At 36.8% G+C, this 20074-nt stretch overlaps 1 protein-coding gene across 1 annotated transcript; it reads left to right on the top strand.

Annotated features, from left to right (window-relative positions):
- Positions 1-377: 377 nt before the first annotated feature.
- LOC129411621 (protein FAM161A-like) lies at positions 378-19944 on the top strand. Its single transcript, XM_055162975.1, has 8 exons — positions 378-624; positions 2662-6453; positions 15559-15694; positions 16424-16510; positions 17314-17440; positions 17943-18211; positions 18593-18742; positions 19128-19944. The coding sequence occupies exons 4-8, from the start codon at positions 16461-16463 to the stop codon at positions 19942-19944; spliced, it is 1413 nt and encodes a 470-aa protein (XP_055018950.1). The 5' UTR covers positions 378-624; positions 2662-6453; positions 15559-15694; positions 16424-16460.
- Positions 19945-20074: the final 130 nt, after the last annotated feature.

Below are 20074 nucleotides of genomic sequence, written 5' to 3'. Positions count from 1 at the left end.
AATTATGTCCCAAGATTGATCTTTTTCATATCTGAAGAGAGTTAAGTGATTGTTGAAACATGAAGGATTACTGAATGTTTAATGTTTTTGCATTAGGACATATTAAAATATTTGAGTTTAGTTTTTTTTTTTTTTTTTCTTTTTTTTTTTTTTTAGTTTTGTGCATACAGGACCTTTAACTAACTGAGAAAATGTCACTTGCTGGGGGTAAATAGTTTTTGTATGTAAGCCTTCACAGTTTCAAAACCACCTCTTTACTTTTGGGATTTGTCTCTATTCACTGAAACTACTGCACCCAACCTATCTGTGTGACAGGAAATTTTTAAAAACCCGAGTTCCTGTCATGCCACATTTCAAAAGACTGTTCATAAGGAGTGTAGACAGCTCATCAGTATTGCATGTCTTATAATAATCAACTTACAGTGATATCACGCTGAAGGCGTTCTACCTATGAGTAATGCTCACATTAGCAAAGACAACCAAATGCGATTTAAGATCTATCTGAAAACGTTATAAAATGGATTTAATCAACACATTTTCAGGAGCCTGTAATCAAAACAATCATTTATGGTCCTGTTTAGGAGTTTGGTGTTCAACAGGAAAGGTGACTAATTGACTAAAAAGGTAAGCGTGACTAATTTAACTGTAGTCATCTACTGTAGCTGGTGACTGTTATGTTATTGAGAGGGACTGGTTTAATAACACAGATCATCTCACCTGCTGTAATTCCAGTTAAGTCAGTTCTTTATGTCAGATTGTGTTAAAACAAAGCTCACAGTTAGCATGATGACAAAGTATTGTTAAAAAAAAAAGCAGTCGCTACATATAGAATTCAACTGGTGCCCTCATGTAGACAGATGGTGGATGGGGCAGTGCAGCAGGTGAAGTGGGCTCCTGGGTGATGGGTGATGGGGGTCCCAACAGCAGGGGGCCAGTCTCTAGGCCACATTTAATGAGCCACGCCTGGATGAAGGTGGTTTGACTTAAACAAAAAACATTAGAGCCTCCAGTTAACAGGCCTAGAGCTGATTGTTGTGGAAACAATAAACTGCCTTATACTCTAATAACAATCTTAACCTGTGTTTTCATCTATAATACTATGCAAAAAAACCACAAGTTTACATTAATATCCCTTTTACTATTATAACTCCTCTTACAACTACCAGCATGTAATTCAGGGTGAGGTGAGATCGAACAATGGTGTCTAATGGGCTTTTATTTATTTATATTTAGTATTTGAATAAATAAATACAATATAATAATAATTTTAAAAAAAAAATTCAACGTCTTCCAACACACCCACTATAAATACTATCAATACTTGTTTTCACTGGCATTTACATATACATTTATATTATTATGTCATAATTGAAACCAGTCTCATGCTATTTTTGCTTCTTGTTTTGAATGTATTATTATTATTTATATTTTTGCTCTTTGTTATTATTATATATATGTGTGAGCTATTGTCCAAATAATTTCCCTTGTTGATCAATAAAGTTTGTCTTAGTCTAACATATTGTTGTATTCTTGCACAGTAGTCAATTGTCACTGTGTGATCTTCCCTTTTAAATATGATCAAGAAGGACCGCTTTACTGTTAATTACTTTAGCTTCTCAATATCACATTGTTAATCATAGTCATTAGTTTGCTGAACACTAATCACCTCATATATCACATGTTCTGTTACTGTCATACATTATTTGAAATATGGTATTTTATATATATGCATATGTGTGGGCAGCCGGGATCAGGGTTAAAGTGCCTATGACAGGTCTGACTCATTTTTTTAGGGTTAAAATTTTACTTCCTGGTTGGAAATCATGACAACACACACCATAATGCACAGCAATTATTATCTGACTATTACAAATATAAGAAAGAACCTTTTAAGTTGAATTCATGTTTAAAGTATCAGAAAAAAAATGTGTTTCCTGTGTATAAACTGTGAAAAACTTTTGTCATCAGTGATTCAGAACTCTCTACTTTCTGTAATTTTCAACATACTTTTCCTCTTTTCTTCACAAAATGCTCATTGATTTTTGTAAAACTATCATTATAATCTCACCAAATTATAATTTATTATTAATTATTATTATTAGCAGTAGAAACATTTGTCACATACACACTTTAAGGGTGAATACCAGGTGCTCTCTTTCGGTCCCTCACCAATCACAGAGCAGTAATGGAGCAAGACCTGTTCTAGCCCATGTCACTAACAGGAGGGGATAGAATGAAGGAGATGCAAGTGTGAAGAGGTCAACTGGCTGCCAGAATTCAGGTGTCCTCAGATGGCCCTGCAGTCTCAGGTGATCATTCAAGTGTTTGTAATCACCCAACAGTATCTTCTGCCTTCAAGTACAGTAGCACTCAGAGCCACTGCTGGCTGCTGCCCATGCAGCTATGTGTGGATCATCTTTAATTAATATGGGACCGATGCAAGGATTTTTGGGCCCCTATAGAACAAAGTCATTTAGAAACATGAAACAAATAGACATGAACCTGGTTTTGAACATGGGAAATTTTGAACATTGGTGACAGCAGAAATATTGTATGGACTATTTTAATATGACTCTTACTGATGGTTTGGATACTTTGCAGCTGATGTCATCAACATTCTCTGGAGGAGTGATTCTAACTGTAGGCTCTACTCTGTTTTAGCCTTTAATCCATCCATCCATTTTCTTCTGCTGGGTCTTGAGGGCAGCAGTCTATTCTGGGACTCCAAGACTTTCTTCACCCCGGACACTTCCTCCAGCTCCTCCCGGGGAACCTCGAGGCATTTCCAGGCCAGCTGAGAGACATAGTCCCTCCAGCTTTCCTGGGTCTTCTCCAGGGCCTCCTTCTGGTGGGACATGCCTGGAACACCTCCCGAGGGAGGCACCCAGGAGGCATCCGCAACAGATGGCCAAGCCACCTCAGCTGGCTCCTCTCAACGAGGAGGAGCAGTGGCTCTACTCCAAGCTCCACCTGTGTGACTGAGCTCCTCACCCTATCTCTAAGGGAGCGCCCAGCCACCCTGTGAATGAAACTCATTTTGAGCACTTGTTTCTGCAGTCTATCGGTCATTACCCAGAGCTCATGACCACAGGTGGGGGATGAACGGAGACTGACGGTAAATTGAGAGATTTGCTGTTCGGCTCATCTCCCTCTTCACCACAACGGTCTGATACAGCAGCCACATAACTGCAGATGCTGCACCCATCCACTTGTCAATCTCACACTCCATCTTCCCCTCACTTGTGAACATGACCCCGAGATACTTGAACTCCTCCACTTGAGGCAGGGACTCCCCACCCACCAAGAGAGGGCAAGCCATTTTTTTCAGTTTGAGAACCATGGCCTCGGATTTTAAGGAGCTGATCTTCATCCCAGCCACTTCACCTTAGGCTTTAAACTGAGCTTTATTTTAACACTAATTGACCATAAAGAATAGGGGTACGGATTGCCTTAAATCTGATAATACAATACATATCATGCATGTCACTATTCAACATATCATGATATATCCCAATACTGAAACAATGGATGATACATTGCAATTTATCAATAATTACTTTTAATAATATAGTCACTACACTTTTTTCAAGAACAGAATTGTAGGAAACATTATTTATTACATTTTTTAAATCATGAGAACAGTGAATGTAACTAAGGAATTGTCATGGAAAATATAACAGAAAAAATCTATTTGGATGCATTTTGATGAAGTAATGAAGTATCATGATATATCACTGAACTGATTTTTTCTTACAACCCTAATGAAGAACTGATTTAGCTGGGACTACAACAGGTGAGCTCAGCAAACTTTAGACTGTATTAGCCACTGTGTTAGTCAGTTAGGACCATGAACTCTCATACTAATCACATGTGCCTGAAAAATGCTGTTTTTTTTGTTTGTTTTTTTCTTTTTTTTTTTTTTTTTTTTTTGAGTTTTAAGACAATCTTTTTGGCTGTATTTGATAATGATAGGTGCATTATGTCACCATAGTAACTTCTGAACATTCCATCATAAACATACAGACAGAATACCCCCAGCATGTTGCCACTGCAATGTATCAATATGATATTTCACTATGTGTATGTGTAGTGAAGTAGCACATGAAACATGAAACACAGCATCTGGAAAAAACAGTGTCAGTAACAAACTGCACATTAAGCTGTCTGGAGCTCAAAATGAAAGAGGAAGTTTTCTTGAAATCATGGCAGTGATTCATAAAGATCACAATAGATCCTGGCCAATCACACACCCTTCCTGTTAAATTTGAGGAAATGTGAACTGTTTAAGCAGAAAGGAAAGAGAAGCAAAAGAAGCATACATTTTGGTTGGACTTAATCCTTACAGGGTCCATGTTATGATTTTTTCTGGTCTGTTATAATGTTGTTTCCTCATCTAAAATGTACCTGGAGTTTTGTTTTGTTTCATTCACACATATTTAATACACAAATCCTGCATATTTAGGCTGAGTTTTTCTCTCAGACAGAAAACACTCTGTTCTATCTTGGGATATACATGTTTTTCATGGTATTATTTTAGCAATATGAACACCTGTATATGAATAATGTTATCAATGAATAATGTTTCAAACAATTTAAGCAAAACAGTAGCATCACCATGAAGGCAACAGAAAATCACATAGTGCCTCTTACACTTACAGTACAAAAACAACAAAAAAAGACGCTCTTTGTGGTGAAGCAGAAAACCAATCTGCGGCTGTGCTAAAAGTCTTTAATGTCAGAAAGGCATGAATTACTATTTAAAGCATATTTCTTGGAACAAAACAATTTGTAATGGAAATTCAAAAAACTTAAATATAAAAAAAATATTTGAGTAGTACACTGTGGGAGTTGTTTCTGATCTGATGAAGTCATGCTTTGTGTGGTTTGTGGGTTAACACCATAAATGTGTCAGTGCAGTATTGCTATCATGCAACGGTTCATTTGGGTTCATGCCTGCATGTTTTATTTGTACTTTCTCAACCTTATCTGATATTGCACTCTTTTCTCACCACCACTTGCATCCTATCAGGTTTAATTTTATATCCATTAATCACCGGAGGATTTTCAATCAACCACTCCAACAATCTTGTGATGCCATGTGGTAATACATGAGATCCTCCCTTGTGTTTTTAAACTTCGGATACCTTCACTAGAATCATATGAATAATTCCAGCTCTGGAATTGCCAATCTTTATTGAACAAAAGGTAAAAGGAACTGTTAACTACTGCTTCATGACATCACAAGGTGGAACAGATCATTTTGAACTTTGGAGATATAGACAGACTAATAATAAAGGGTTACTCAAACATGTGTGAATGAAACAAAACACAAGTCCAGGTATGTTTTTGATGAGGTAGTAGCATTATAACATGGCTCAAATATCACAACAGTTATTTTTTGCTTAATATGGGACCTTTAAAATTACTCCAATAATAATCTCTGCTTCTGTGACTACATCTTTAATTAATACTTGATTAAATAGATAAAGATGAAACACACTTGCAAAATGCATTATTGAAACCTCTAAATGAATAAACATATACTGTGTAACATAGCACTGAAATGTTGTGGCTTTAATAGCTTAAGCAACATCATAATCATTTCTAAGAAAATCTCAGATTCCAACTGACGCCTCTGTGAAACAAAAAACAGAATGTGGCTATTTAAGAATTACATGTTGAAATTTTTACTTTAAAAATGACATTAAGGAAGTGAAAAAACATGTTAAATGTGTCTCTTTAATCACTAAGCAAGTCTAACGACAACTAACCGCTGTAAAATGCCTCCAAGGTTCAAGAAATTCCTGAGACCTCACCAGACACCAACTCATTGTTCTTCAAAGTCAATGAGACAGATTCTCATAAACCTTTATGATACTTCACTTGAACAATGCTGTTTGTTTGGCATGTTGATAGTACATTTTGTTTGCTGACGTTAATGAGAAACAAGGGTGTGTTCAAATGCACACAACACAGACTGAATGTGGTTTTGAGCCTTAAATGTGTCATACATTGTTGTTTTTATATTTTGTTAAGATACTAAAATGAACTTTTTTTTAATCTACTATATTAAATATGTACCTTTCTTTTTCACACTAGAATTTCAGTATTATCAACAGAGTACATGCATGACATATTTGTCATTGGTATGTACAAATAATTCCTCACATGAAGATTCTAAATCTTGAACTTCTACTTCAGTTTGTTCTCACATGCAAGAAACACTGCATTTTCAGTCTTTTGTAGATTGAGGTCAATTCCATTATTTAAGTATTTTGTGATTTGTCTTTGAGCTACAATAGGCTCTTTGTGTCTGTGTAGATCCTGGCAGCGATGTCCTTGGGTCGTGTGACATTGGGTCTCGAGTGTGAGCCCGGCTGACCAATGGTGCATTTTGTTTGGAGCAGAAACATCAGAAGGCAGTCGGCTCATCTATACATCACCACATTAAAGGTGCAATGTGCAACTTTTCTGCTTGTCTCCATGGCAATGTTACTGCCTTGCCTTGTCTCCTTTGTGATGGGTTAATCTATACTAGGCAAATTCATTCATATCCATTCTAGACAAAACAATCACATCCCCACAGAGACAAATAGGAAGCGGACCCTCCTCCAGAAAGTTGCGCAGTGCACCTTTAAATAAAGTTGTGTTGGTGTTAGGTTGTCTAGGGATACAAAACATGTGTCATAACAGGAAGTCTCAAGTGGTGGAAAGAGTTTAGCTTTTTCATATAGCTGACAAATTGTTTGAATCTATTCCACAGCATTTTAGTCATGGTTTACTTTTTTACATTTTTAACATTTGATAATATTACTGTTATAGATTCACATATATTCAGTCACAAAAATATTAAATATAGTGTAAAATTTAGTCCAAATCAATTAGGCCAATCATGCGTGAACCCAAATGATTATCTGTGTCTGCTCTCAGAAAGAGAAAGCCAACAGAAAGGCTGTAGTTAGAAATGCTCATTGGTGAGTAATTATTTGCTACCTAGATTTTCAATAGCTGGAAAGGACACTTTAGTGGTGTACTTTAACAAAGAGAAGTTAGAATGTATTTAGGTTGATCTTTCACTTACTCAGAACAGTGAAGGTCAGCATGGTATGCAATGCTGTGAGCAGATTATTACCCAAAGTCCATACAGGGAGCCAAACTGTGCAAAAAGTATGTTCCCAAAGCACACTAAGCTGTCAATCATTAGCACTGCTCAGCTTTGTCTGCTATACAGTATAGCACAGGCTTATTTGGAGCATTTATAAGAGTCATATTCAGACAACTTGATTATCCAAGATGGGGCAATTACCCATCTAATATAACATTTAAATCCCAGCCTTGACCAGTGCATACTGTATATGTTATACTATATATGTTTAAAAATAGGTGTAAGATCCAAACAGTATTAAATTTCCTTTTCTGAACTTAGATTAGCATACAGAGCAGTCAATGATTGATAAGCTCTACATTTTTTTCTTTTCTTTTTAGGGGTTAGATATATATTGGGCAGATTCTTAAAAAAAAGCCAAACATATAATTTGGAAGAACTGCAAACCCATTTGTTGTCTATACAGTATGTGCTTCTGGATAATAAGAATGCAGTATTATGAGGAATAATAATATGAAATACATTATCAGACATCCACAACCCTGTGTTGCCACTGACTATAATGTTTATGTCATGCATAACCTTTCCTCATGGGAGTCATGGGACATAACAAGTCGCTGGTGTCAACTTCTCCTAAGTAGAATGTCGAAACAGGCCTGTGCGTTTTCCTGTGTGTGACTGTTGCACACATCCTCTTCCCAAACCGCAGTCAGATTCACTTGAGTAAAGACAGACTGTGTTACTGAGCTACTAAAGACATCTAGAGGGATGCTCTGCTGAATCCAAATAGCCCTGTGTTATTTGTGTCCTATCCATCATCTGTGTAATTGGAGCATGACTAGACTGTCCATGAGAAATCTGTCTGTACTTGTGCCACTTCTGAAATGGAGAGCAGTGAACAAAATGGTCTGGAGTCATGTTTCAGGAGGGACAGAGAGGCTGAGAAACACAATGTGATCTGTTTGTAGATGGATGATTTGCTCATACCATTTGACTGCTTAGGCCTGCATTAAATTAAAAGGAGGCTCCACACCATGGCATTAAATTATCTATCACAACCAGACTAACAAGTTAGCTCTGTGAAGAGGTAACCCGGCTCGCAGTGATACATGTTTTTTAAGGTATGGTTTTAGCAATATGAACACATGTAGTTGAATAATGCCATACTTTCAAACATTTTAAGCAAAGCAATAGCATGGTCAATGGAGGTAGGAATAGAAAAGTCACATAGTGCTCCTCCAGGGTACAATAAAAAAAATAATAAACCATGTGAGACAGGAAACCAACCATCCTCTGGGCTTAAAGTCTTTAATATCAGGAAAGACTAGAGAACTAGCCAATTTGGAATGGAAAAAAAAAAAAAAAAAAAAAAAAAGGGAATACTAAAACATCTCACACATATTTTTACAGAACATTCTTTCATGCTGTTTAAGTAGCACACTGTGGGAGCAAGTTGTTTCTGATGAAGTCATACTTTTTGTTAGTGGGTTTGTGGGTTAACACCGTAAATGTGTCAGTGCAGTATTGCACTCATGCAATGGTTCATTGGGGCTCATGCCTGCATGTTTTATTTGTACTTTCGCAACCTTATCTGATATTGCATGCTTGTCTCACCACCACTTGTGTATCTTATCAGGTTTAATTTTTTATCCATTTATCATGAAGGATTTTCAGTGAACCAACAAACATTTAAATTGGAAATTCTTACATACAGGAAATTCCTTGGACTCCAAACACTGATTGAAAAATGCACTAATGGCAGTCCCTGTGCTATGGTGGCCTCCCAGTCTCTTGAAGACTCTGTAATTACAAATGATTACTGCCACCATGGCAGCAGATAGGTTACATACAGATCAGCAGATCAGTCATGGAAGGAAGTGTTGTCAGAAATAATTGGCAGATCTTAAAAATGAAGAAGAGAAAAATAAAACAGTTTTATATTAAAACCATTTAAATATATAAACGCTCTTTGCTTTAAATGCTGGTTTTCACTTTTGGCATTTCTTGACCCTGCCATGGCTCAACTGTGAAATGACTTCATGTCACTTCATCATGAGCTTATTGAGAGAAGACCAAGGGTTTTGTAGTGTTATCCACAAATAAAGTGACTGCTTTGAGCATTTGAATATAAAATATTTGGTTATTTCACTTTTTTCTTTTCTACATAATTCCATCATGCATCATATATTTGATGTCTTCTGTATGTATTTAAAACATATAAAGTCGTAAACATAAACAAACAAACAGAAAAAAAAAAAAAAAAAAAACATTAGGTGAGAGGGTGTGCCCAAACTTTTGTCTGGAAGTGTAAAGTCTTGTTGAAAAATATTTTTTTCTGTTGTCTTGAGTGTCTTGCTATACATTAGACTTGTTAGTGGATCATTGGTGCATGTGGCTGTTGGTGAAACACTCTCTTGGGACATGACCGTTACCCCAGCACCTGTAACCCATGGCAACAGGCCAACACCTCGACAGTCTCACCAACCTCTCTGTGAATGGGGAATACAAATCTTTGTCTACAGAATTATTTTACAGAGCCAAAATATAAAACTTGATTGGTAACTCAAGTCTAGAGAGAATTTTAAAACAGGAATGAATCTATGGATAACTGTTAACAATTTATTTTCCAAAAAGTCACACAAACAAATACATATAACTTCAAATGACCAAAGAATCCCAACCCCATGTGCATGCAGATAGGAACAAACAGACGAATGATAATTACATCACATACTTACTTTATGCACTCAATTTAAACTTTGATGAAGAAAAAAATAACCCATATGGAATAACTTTATGCATGAAATTTTAAATATGCATCAAATAGGTGGGAAAGCAGTTGTCTTTTATTGACAGTGCTTTAAGTTGTGCTTGTCACTCATCACTCTAATGAACAAAGATGTCCAATGTAAATATTTAAGGGGCCTGTTCAAATATACTGAGTATATTGAGTGTTAGTTGTCCTACCAGCTTGTCTGCAGTCTTAAAGGCCATCTCACCTGAAGAACCTGTGTGCTCTACTGTTGGAACATGTGTGCCTTTCGCTGCAGAAGTCATCGCTGTTTAAATACATTTAAGGTCCTATATTACAAAAAATTGTCTCTTGTGATCTTTAAGCCATGTTATAATATCTGAAGTTGTGTTTTGTTTCATTCACACATGTTTGGTTAATCTTGCATTATTAGTCTATCTACATCATGAACATCTACGTCATGAAGTGGTAGTTTTCATTTTAACAGTGACTTTTTTTTACAGTAGAGATTGCAGTTCAGTAGTAGCTCAGTAGAGATTGGCAATTACAGTGCTCAAAACACAGGGCTCAAAACACAGTAAAGCACTTTCTGTATTGCCACATGGTGGAACAGAGTGTTTCGGGGTTTTTTTAGAAGAAGAAGAAGAACTTAGTCTAAATATGCTGGGTTTGTGTGTTAAACATGTGTGAATGAAACAAAACACAATCCCATTGTTGGTATGTTTTGACAAGGAAAAAACATTATAACATAGCTTAGAAAACAGCTTAGTACAGAAAGAAATTCAAGTATGTTATCCAATATATTTTTCTCAGGATGATGTACTTTTGTAAGATAAGTGAAGCAAAGCGATGTTAAAGGTGCATTGTGTAACTTTTCTGGTGGAGGATCCGTCATATGCTTTTCTTCATGGAGATGTTATTGCTTTATCTGGAAAGTTACACAGTACGTCATTAAACCTTTCTATCTTCATGGAGACCAAATCAGACTAAGTTACAGGTCAAATCTGTGGAGCGGCAACCCTGCTCACAGTCAGAATTCCTGTTATTCTAGATATTTTTGAGCTATAAAACCACCTGTACTTGAATAAATGTAAAGCAGAGCTGTGGAACATACTGTGGAACATTCCAGGCAGAGTAGTTACGTATACATAAAAACAAGCAGGTGATGGACCTCCAACCAAAAAGTTACATAGTGCACTTTTAGCTCAATAGCTATCAGTGGAACATCAAACGATATGACACATAGTACTGATGTGTAATAGAGCATTTAGCCAAGACCATTACCTCACATACATTGAATTGTGTTATTTTGAACCTGAACGTTTTGGCCTTGGGCATGTGATGTTTGCAGAAGTTTACTTTCTACCAAACAAACAAAGGATCACAGAAAACAAAGGACAAAACCCTGGAGAGGAAAAGTGAGAGCACCGGGGCAGTAAGCCAAAAATATTCAAACCCCATACAGTGCCTTGTACAGTGAGAAGAATGCAGGGCTCTGATACCACTTGTCCTGTGTGCGACCTCCAGAAACCTTATCTGCCCACTGCAATCAGAAATATGAGAGCTACCTGCATAACTGCACTAAGAGCTCCTGTACAACTTTAGGCTAAGTGTTGACTGAGAGGGAGACAGGCTAACGCTAAATAAACCCCAAAATACACTGCAGTAAAAGACTCTAAGGCTAATGTATCCAGTCATCCTTATGCTGGTGATTACTCTGGTGCTAGTGGCAGTAAGGTCCCACATGGACAGCCCACACACTGCTGACATTAGAGGTCCTATATTACACAAAATTGACTCTTAGTAATCTTGCAATATTAGACTCTCTGCATATCCGAAGTTCAGAATGGTCTGTTCCACCTTGTGATGTCATGAAGCGGTGGTTTTCAAGTTTACAACTGCCTTTTACTTTTGTTTAGTGGAGATTGGTAATTCCAGGGCTGAAATTATCCAAATGATTCTAGTGAAGGTGTATGGAGTGTAAAAACACAGTGGAACACTTCCTGTATTACCACATGACATCTTAAGGAAACATTAATATGACATACATCAGAAAATGGCATAATATGAGCCCTTTAACTTCTTATCCTTTAGGTTATTTTTAGACAAAAAGTAGGAGATATATTTACCTTGTTAACATTTTTCGGCCCCGAGCTGCAAGCCAACATTAGAACTGATCTCCTACTGTATTGTCTTTAAAAAGACCTTAAGAAGTTAAGGAACAAAAGAAGACAAAATGAAGGTTTCTTGATCACACATTTCTGGTTAATGTTCAACACCATCTAAGCCATAAGGCACAGACTATGTCAGAGATCCTGGTAAATTGTTAATATAATTATTTTACCAAGTTATTATTATTATTATTATTATTATTATTATTATTATTATTATATACTCAAATGGTAAATAAAATGAATCCAACATACAGATATTGTCTTTGACTCACAGGAAATCATTTAAACTTGCCTTGAATATAAGTCACTTTTACTATACTTCAGTATATCATCATACATTTAATATGTCAGTTTACTTTAAAGGTTTTATTTTCTGGAATTGAGGAAATTGTAATAAATACTACTCATTTTACAATGGTGATAAAAAACAGTTTCCTGTTTTAGAATTCACTGGAAATGGTTATGGTTTCAGAGAGGTACATAAACTGAATGATTCCATCCACAAACCAAATGCTTGCTTTGCATAGGTTGCCAGAAACTTGAAGATCCTGTATTATGCAAAATTGACTCCTGTAATCTTTACGCCGTGTTAGAATGTTGCTACCTCCTCAAAAACATACCTGGAGTTGTATTTTGTTTCATTCACACATGTTTGAGTAACCCTTTATTATTTTTCTGTTTCACCTTGTGATGTCGTGAAACAGTAGTTTTCAAGTTACAGTTTTTCTCAGGACACTTAACACAGCTCTCATTCACAAACACACATGATCAGTGAATTCAACTTCAACTTTTTCAACACCACAGGTCTGTTCTCATGTGCTACAGGACTTTGGCCCAAGCTCTGTTACTTTCAGTACAGAAACTCATAACATAACAGCAAAATTCTACAATCTATGAGCACCAAAAATCAAACAGCAAAGGATTTCACACATGAGTCAAACAGGGACAAGGGTCTCAGCTTTGAGTACAGACAATTAGTACATAAACTTCAAACTGTTCTTTTTGGATTTTTAAGAACACGTTACATATTATCATACAAAAAGTAGTGGTGATGTGTTTGCTTGTCTAACATCTTGCAATTTTCTTCTGCATAAATATTTTTGATCAAATACCACCAAATCTTCTTTGCAGTATTTGATCAAGTATTTGATCAGTTCTGAATGAAAAACTATTTTGCTGAGACAAAATTTTGTTTAGGAAAACAAAAATTCTGTTTAGAATTTTGAATGAGCTGTTTTGCAAATGCCAATTTTCAGTTACTAAAAGTACGAAAGTGACTGAAAAAAAAAAGTTAAATGGTAGTGAGTCGCAGGAGTCAATTCTGATGGTGCAGTATTGTCTGTATTAAGATGAAAGAACCTGTTATTGTATAGTCTTTGACAAAATATTGTAAAATAAACCAGTGACTCAGTTTGTAGGTGGAGACTTTTGGACAGTGCCAGTCACACACTGAAGAGGAGGATCCAGGCTGCCTGATCACAGATGACAAAGAACAGTCACACTTATGTACCTGAGATTAGAGGAAGAGATGAGAGCATCTCCTGGAACAACATCAAGGCCTTTTTGGAAGAACAGTTCTTCACTGCTGTAGCTTATCATTGTCAATGATATTCTCACACAGTACATATTTACATATTTATAGTGTTACCACTTCTGCTCTTCTTCAAATGTACCGCTCTAGTTCTCTTTATTTATTTTGAGTAAATGGTCAGATTGTCAGTATTATATTATATTATATATTATATTATATATTATATTATATTATATACATTCAAATATGATAAACAAACAGATTGTCAGCCTCCTGTACATTTTAAAACAGATTTATAGATAGATACTTTTCAAGATTTTCATGATTAAATTTAAACTATGATTAAAACTGAACTATTAGATAATTAACTTGCATTTAAAACAGTGACACAAATATAACACTGGTTCACAAAGTGCCACAGCATGCTGCTCTCTCAGTAATCTCAGTTCCTATAAGATGCCAGGAATGTTATTATCATATCAAATTATCAGGGCCCAGTCCAGTCCATGCATGATATTGACAGTTTGGTGAAAGAACTAATGTGTTTATAATACTAGACTGAAGCTCCAGGGTTGAAAAAATTAGACGGAAAATGTGCTGGACTTTTCCAAAGAAGGATGTGAGCTCATATAAACAGAGGCAGTGCAGAGCAATGCAAAACTGTTAAAAAAAACTGCAGCAAAGTTCTTGTGCTAAACACATTTCATTAAAAGCATCTTGTGAATTTTGACTGAAGCATTATCATCAGGGTCAGGAAAAAGGAAGTCAATATCCCAAAGAAACTGGTGGGGACTTTTCCAGTAAAATCAACATGTTTACGTCTTTTACAAAAAGAGGCCTATGTCTCCAGAGCCTATTTCTACAGGAGGAATGTACTACACTGCACACAGACAGTTTGGTAACTTTGATAGTTTAAGTTGCGATGATGCCATCTGGCCACTGTTATGTGTTTTCATTTTGATTAATCAAAGTCATACAGTATAACTATTTAACATTGTCATTGTCTGAAATACTGAGCAGAGAATTTACACCATGGTCCTATCCTGCAATATCTGAAAAGTATATTTATTAATATAAGGTATATTCACACATCATCTGTGGTGGAGGTCAGTGCTAACTGATTTATCTTATGATCTACACTGTAATATAAAGTTTGGTTCTTGATTTGAGCAGCCCTATATGTGTGTATTCATTAATAATGGCTTAAAACTGTTTGCTATAATATTGCAGAATATTCATGAAATGGCAGGAAAACATTTATTTTGCACATGTTTTTTGGGTGGAAGCAGTGTTTCACTGAGGTTTATATTTAAGCTTCAATTAACCTCCCATTGAAAGCCTTGACTGTGTGAGAGCAGTGGTTTGGAGGAGCTAATGAGTGGAGCCTGTGGACTCGAGTGTCTAAAACACAAACATGTTGTCAAGTACTAGCTGCTGTGGGAGGTTAGCCAACAGTACTCCACCCAGTGGCTGTGGCTCCTCAGTTTTTACATCAGGTGCCAACCCAGCTACACAGAGCTTATGTGCATTGTCAGTTTATTCATTGTTCCATGACTGAGAGACCATGCATCTGTTACCCCCATTGTTTGATCTGCTTCTCTGGTTTGGTCAAATGTTGGCAAATTTTTAAATGTGAAAAATTTAAATATTCCAACATGTATATTTATTATCAGTAGGTCTAGCATAAATTACTTACTTCTTACTAAATGTCAGTAACATGGTGTGCCTATAATATTCTGTACCAATAAGCTCTAACAGGTTTATAGCTACTGTATACAGGTACAGGCCTAATGATGCTCGAAATGAAGAAAGCCTAGATAGGCTTTCTTCTAGATAGATAGGCTTGTTTTACTAATAGATTAGGCTGATTTCATATTGCCAAATATTCCAAGGTGACGCATAGGCCAAAGGCCTATTATGAAAACGTCGTGTGCTAAGTGGTGGTTAAGTACCCAGATTGTGATGATGTTTTCTTTACCACTCACTGTTTGAACAGTGCTTCATTCATCAGATGCCAGCTCAGAGAGGCCGAGTGGAAACAGGACCCACACGCGGACGCACAAAGACACGTCTGTGTACTGCCCCTACTGCCCAGGGGAAGGTGCCGTGGACTGCATGCTCACGTGACACAGGTGAGACCAGTTACTACATCTCTGAGCTGAATTAAATCCCGGCAGTGTATCCGATAAAGGCTTATAGCCTATTAATTAAGAACTATCGTAGGCTAAATATCCCTAATACAAGTCAGACAGCAATGAGGCCTTTCCTTTAGGCTAGGTATAAGAATACAAGAAATAAATACAGTTATGACATATCACCTTCGAGATGCATTTAATTATTCTATCCATACACGTGGAGAGCAAATATTATTTTCAATAGATTACAAACGTCAAAGAAGCAGCCTAACAAACGAAGCAGCCTCACAAAGTCATAGACTGCATAAAAGACCATATATACGGATATATACGGTCTAATATGAACAAAATGTAAAATAGCTCCATCTTGTGGACAAATATTGTTAGACAGTAGGCCTGTAAACCCATCTATTATTTTGTGTTTCCATAAATGTTGCTCATGCTTTAACTTGTAACAACAACAACAACAACAACAACAACAACAACATATATGATTTAAAGTACATATGTTATTGCAACCATTCACTGAACCTTTCCATTAATGCATTTGGAAGGGTTTTGATATATTTGATATAAGATTCCCATTTTCAAAAATATTATAAATTAGTTAATAAAAAATGCAACTAAATAGGCCATGGTACTCATATATGCTAATTCTTCTGGCATACATTGTGGACCTAGGCCTTTGCCCTGGCACATCTTCTACTCTCTCTCCTCCTTTCTCAGGCCTCCTGATCTCTTCTGCTGAGCAGCTCAAAGCTAGATGGATGGAGCAGGACAGGAGACAGATGGGACAAGATGGAGTTACACAAGGTAAAGAAACATCAGATAACTGCAGCAGACAAATAGAGTAAACCCATTAAACACTTAAACTTGAAGTTCAGATTCTCCTCTTCAATTCCTCAGTGCCTTTTAACAAAATAATATGTCATGGTGCATGATAGTGACAACTGTACAACATTGACTTTGTTGTTGTGGATCTAACTGGCACCTATATGATTTTATTGACTCATTTTTGACTTTTTATATTATATCAGTAGAGCACTGTTTCTATGACCTCAATCACACATGTACATTTTGTATAATGAGTGAATAATTCAACATTTATATTGAACAGTTTTCATGAACTTACTTACCTACTGCAAATTTCACTCATCCACTTTTAGATCCTGTTGAACTCTAATATAATGGTACTCAGCCACTCAAACACGCACATTTTAAGCACATTTTAAACTCTAAGTTTGAGTGGTGCACTTAAATTCAAGAGTTACAATTTGTGCTCTTGTTTACTTTGTTGTGTGTTTGTTGTTTTGACTTTTTGACATTTGCTGCAGACCAGTTGCTGGTTGCAACAGGTGTTTTTAAGACAGCTAATCTACAAATCAGATTTGGAGCGCTCAGATTCTGCTGCCTCCATGTAGTCAGGTGAAAAGCCCTGAGACCATATGGCTCATCTGGTTAAGAGTGGCCTGGTGACTGTGAAATCATGACTCCTCCTGGTCATAATGGGATGAGCCTCTCTCTCTTATAATCTTTGTTGCTGTGCTGTGTCTATAGATCAGTGTGTGAGTGTGTGAAGGCTGCTACAGACATCACCATGCTCCTATGTGCCACAGGGCTCCTGTGAAGAAACTGAAACTCTGGAAAAAAATGGCAACAATTCATCGATCTATTTCTCTGGGAAACAAAGAACTGAGGGCTCTGTACAAAGATGAAAGTACGCACTGCTCTCAAGATTGTGAGGTAGGTTCAAAGTTTTTGAAACTTCTGAAACAGTTCTTACAAACAAACATTAATTTAATAATTAGAATCTATGTTGATTTACTATTTTCCATATGATATCATGTAACAATTCACTGGCACCTTATAAAACATAAAATTCTCATAAATTAAAAACTGACTTAATTAATTAGCTTTGATAGTGTTATAGTAGAAAAGTAAAACCAGAGATAAATAATAGCTGTAATAGTGAGAAGAGGAATTTAATATGCATAAGCAGACACCTGAAGAGTGCACTTGCTTTTATTTTTCTTACTATGTTACTGCACAATTCAAAGTTGAAATTACACAGTGAAGTACTACCATGTATTCCTCTTATTTTAGAAAAGTGACTATATTCTAAATACCACCAAATGACAAAGTAACTGTACCTGAATACACTTACTTGAAATTCTACTTCAGACTGTCTCAATAGCACTACAGGCTGATCAACATTGTAATAATGCATTGTAATGTCTCATCACAGGAGCCGCTTGCACACAGTAATGAAGCCAAAGGCAGAGGGAACATTCGCAGCTCTGTCTCTCTGGAGATCTACGGGCTGCAGAGGGAGCAGCACCACCAGCAGGGCTACTTCTGCAACCAGGAGTACTACAGGAGGCTGGAGGAGCTTAAGAGTGCCCACCTTAGGAACATAGCAGAACTAGAGCATATGTATATCAGCCAGGCTGTTGAACGTTACAACAGGGAGGGTGAAGAAGTGACCAGAAACAAACAGAGCAGACGGCTGTTCAGGTGGGTGGCTTTTCTTAATCATAAATTACTTTTTTTTTTAAAGTTTGTTCTATTAAATACATGGTTTTGTTTAATTTCAAAGCATTCAATTCAGTATAGCAGGTAGCTAAAGAACTACTGATAGAAACATTTTTGTTCTACAAACAATTCTGCCGGGTCAAGTCACAAGTAGGCTATGTATATACACTGACAATCCAGACATAGACTATTTGAAAACCTACAAAATATAAGCCATCAAAATTATTGGCCATGAGACATATTAAAAACAGATGTATAAGAAAAACATAGACAAAAATGCTATGCTATTAATTTGCATTTCAGTATAGAATATTCATTGATAAATAAATACACTTACACTAAAAATGTGCCCCTTCTCTGCAGCGATGGCCCAGTGAGACGACTGCAGAGGATCAACTCACAGGAGGAGCTGGACTTTAATGACACCTCCAGTGGCTCGGACCAAAACGAAGCCTGTGGAGAAGAGCAGAAAGGGAGCGAGGAGGAGGACAAACTACAAAGAGCCACAGGGAGGTCAGTAAGAAGGTTATATTAGTACACATATAATGATAGTAGTTTAGCAGGGGCCTGGTTAAAATTGAGTTCCAAAACATTTATACCTGAGTTATGCAATAGTAGAAGAAATTGTGAAATTTATTATAAAAAAGAATTCAGAACACATGTTGAGGTTTTTTGTTTTGAGTAACCCTTTTAGTTTAGTTTAGTCCTTGTTTAAGCTATTTACATTATACATAGGGTAGCCTACATAATATAAATTTATGATTCATAATTAATTTATAGATTGTATATAGCCTTCTATACACTTTTCTTAATGATGCTGACTTCATAATGACTTCTGACATAACATGTTATAACAGTTTACACATAGTAAATTATGAATTATAATTTTCTCTTACAGCCTGATAATAAGCCCACAGGAGCCAAAGAAGCAAAAGCAGTTTCGGTTCCAGTACAAAAACCCCAAATCCAAAGTGTCTGGTCTGAGTGGGATCAAAGCTAAGGCCAAGTCCAAGGTGACCATTCCAAAACCATTTCAGATGATGCTTCGAGAAGAAGAAAGGAAGAGGCACAAGGTACGCTCACGCTCGGAGGTGGAGCTGGAGAACTCCCTGTTGAGACGAGAACTGGAAGAACTGAGGGAGTGCAAAAAGCAGTTTCGGGCATCACCAGCCCCTGCTCACATCCACCTGCCCCTCTATGATGTGGTCAGTCAGAGGTTCAGCCAGAGACCTGTTACAATGGGCAAATGTGACCAATCCAAGCAACTTTTTGATTCTCCAAAACCATTTGCGTTTCTGGAACGAGAGAGGAGAAAGAGGGAGGAGAGGATTGTGGCAGAGCTGGGTAACCTGTGCTCCAGAGAAGAATCACGTAGGTTCAAAGCAAGGCCAATGCCCCGATCAGTGTATGGCCCCAAATACAACACAGTAAGACAACCGCTGTTTGTCTCTTTGGAGCGAGAAGCCGCTGAGGGCCACAGTGATCTCAACTCTGACCTGGATACAGAGCCAATCAAGGCAGAATGCACATCACCACAAGGAAGAAAGTGGTCAAAATGTGCTCTCTCAAAACCAGTGAAGAAACAGATGGAGGTCTCTATTGAAATGGTTAAAGAGAAACCGTGGTCTTACATAGACCCATTCCAAACCACAACTTGTAATCTGGGTTCACCACTACAACCAACTTCAGAAAAGAGTGAATACATTAGTGTATGAGACGAAATCCTACTGTTAAATAGACTAGTATTTAGTATATGTACACTACAAAACCTCTCAGTGTGATACAGTGTGATATGTCGGTCAGCAGCTGAAATAAAGACAATAAAACCTTGCCTTGTGTGTGTGT

Source organism: Boleophthalmus pectinirostris, unplaced genomic scaffold, assembly GCF_026225935.1.
Source record: "Boleophthalmus pectinirostris isolate CB_2022bp ecotype Guang Dong unplaced genomic scaffold, ASM2622593v1 HiC_scaffold_5, whole genome shotgun sequence".
NCBI lineage: Eukaryota > Metazoa > Chordata > Actinopteri > Gobiiformes > Gobiidae > Boleophthalmus > Boleophthalmus pectinirostris.
This window is presented reverse-complemented; position numbering and strand designations above follow the sequence as displayed.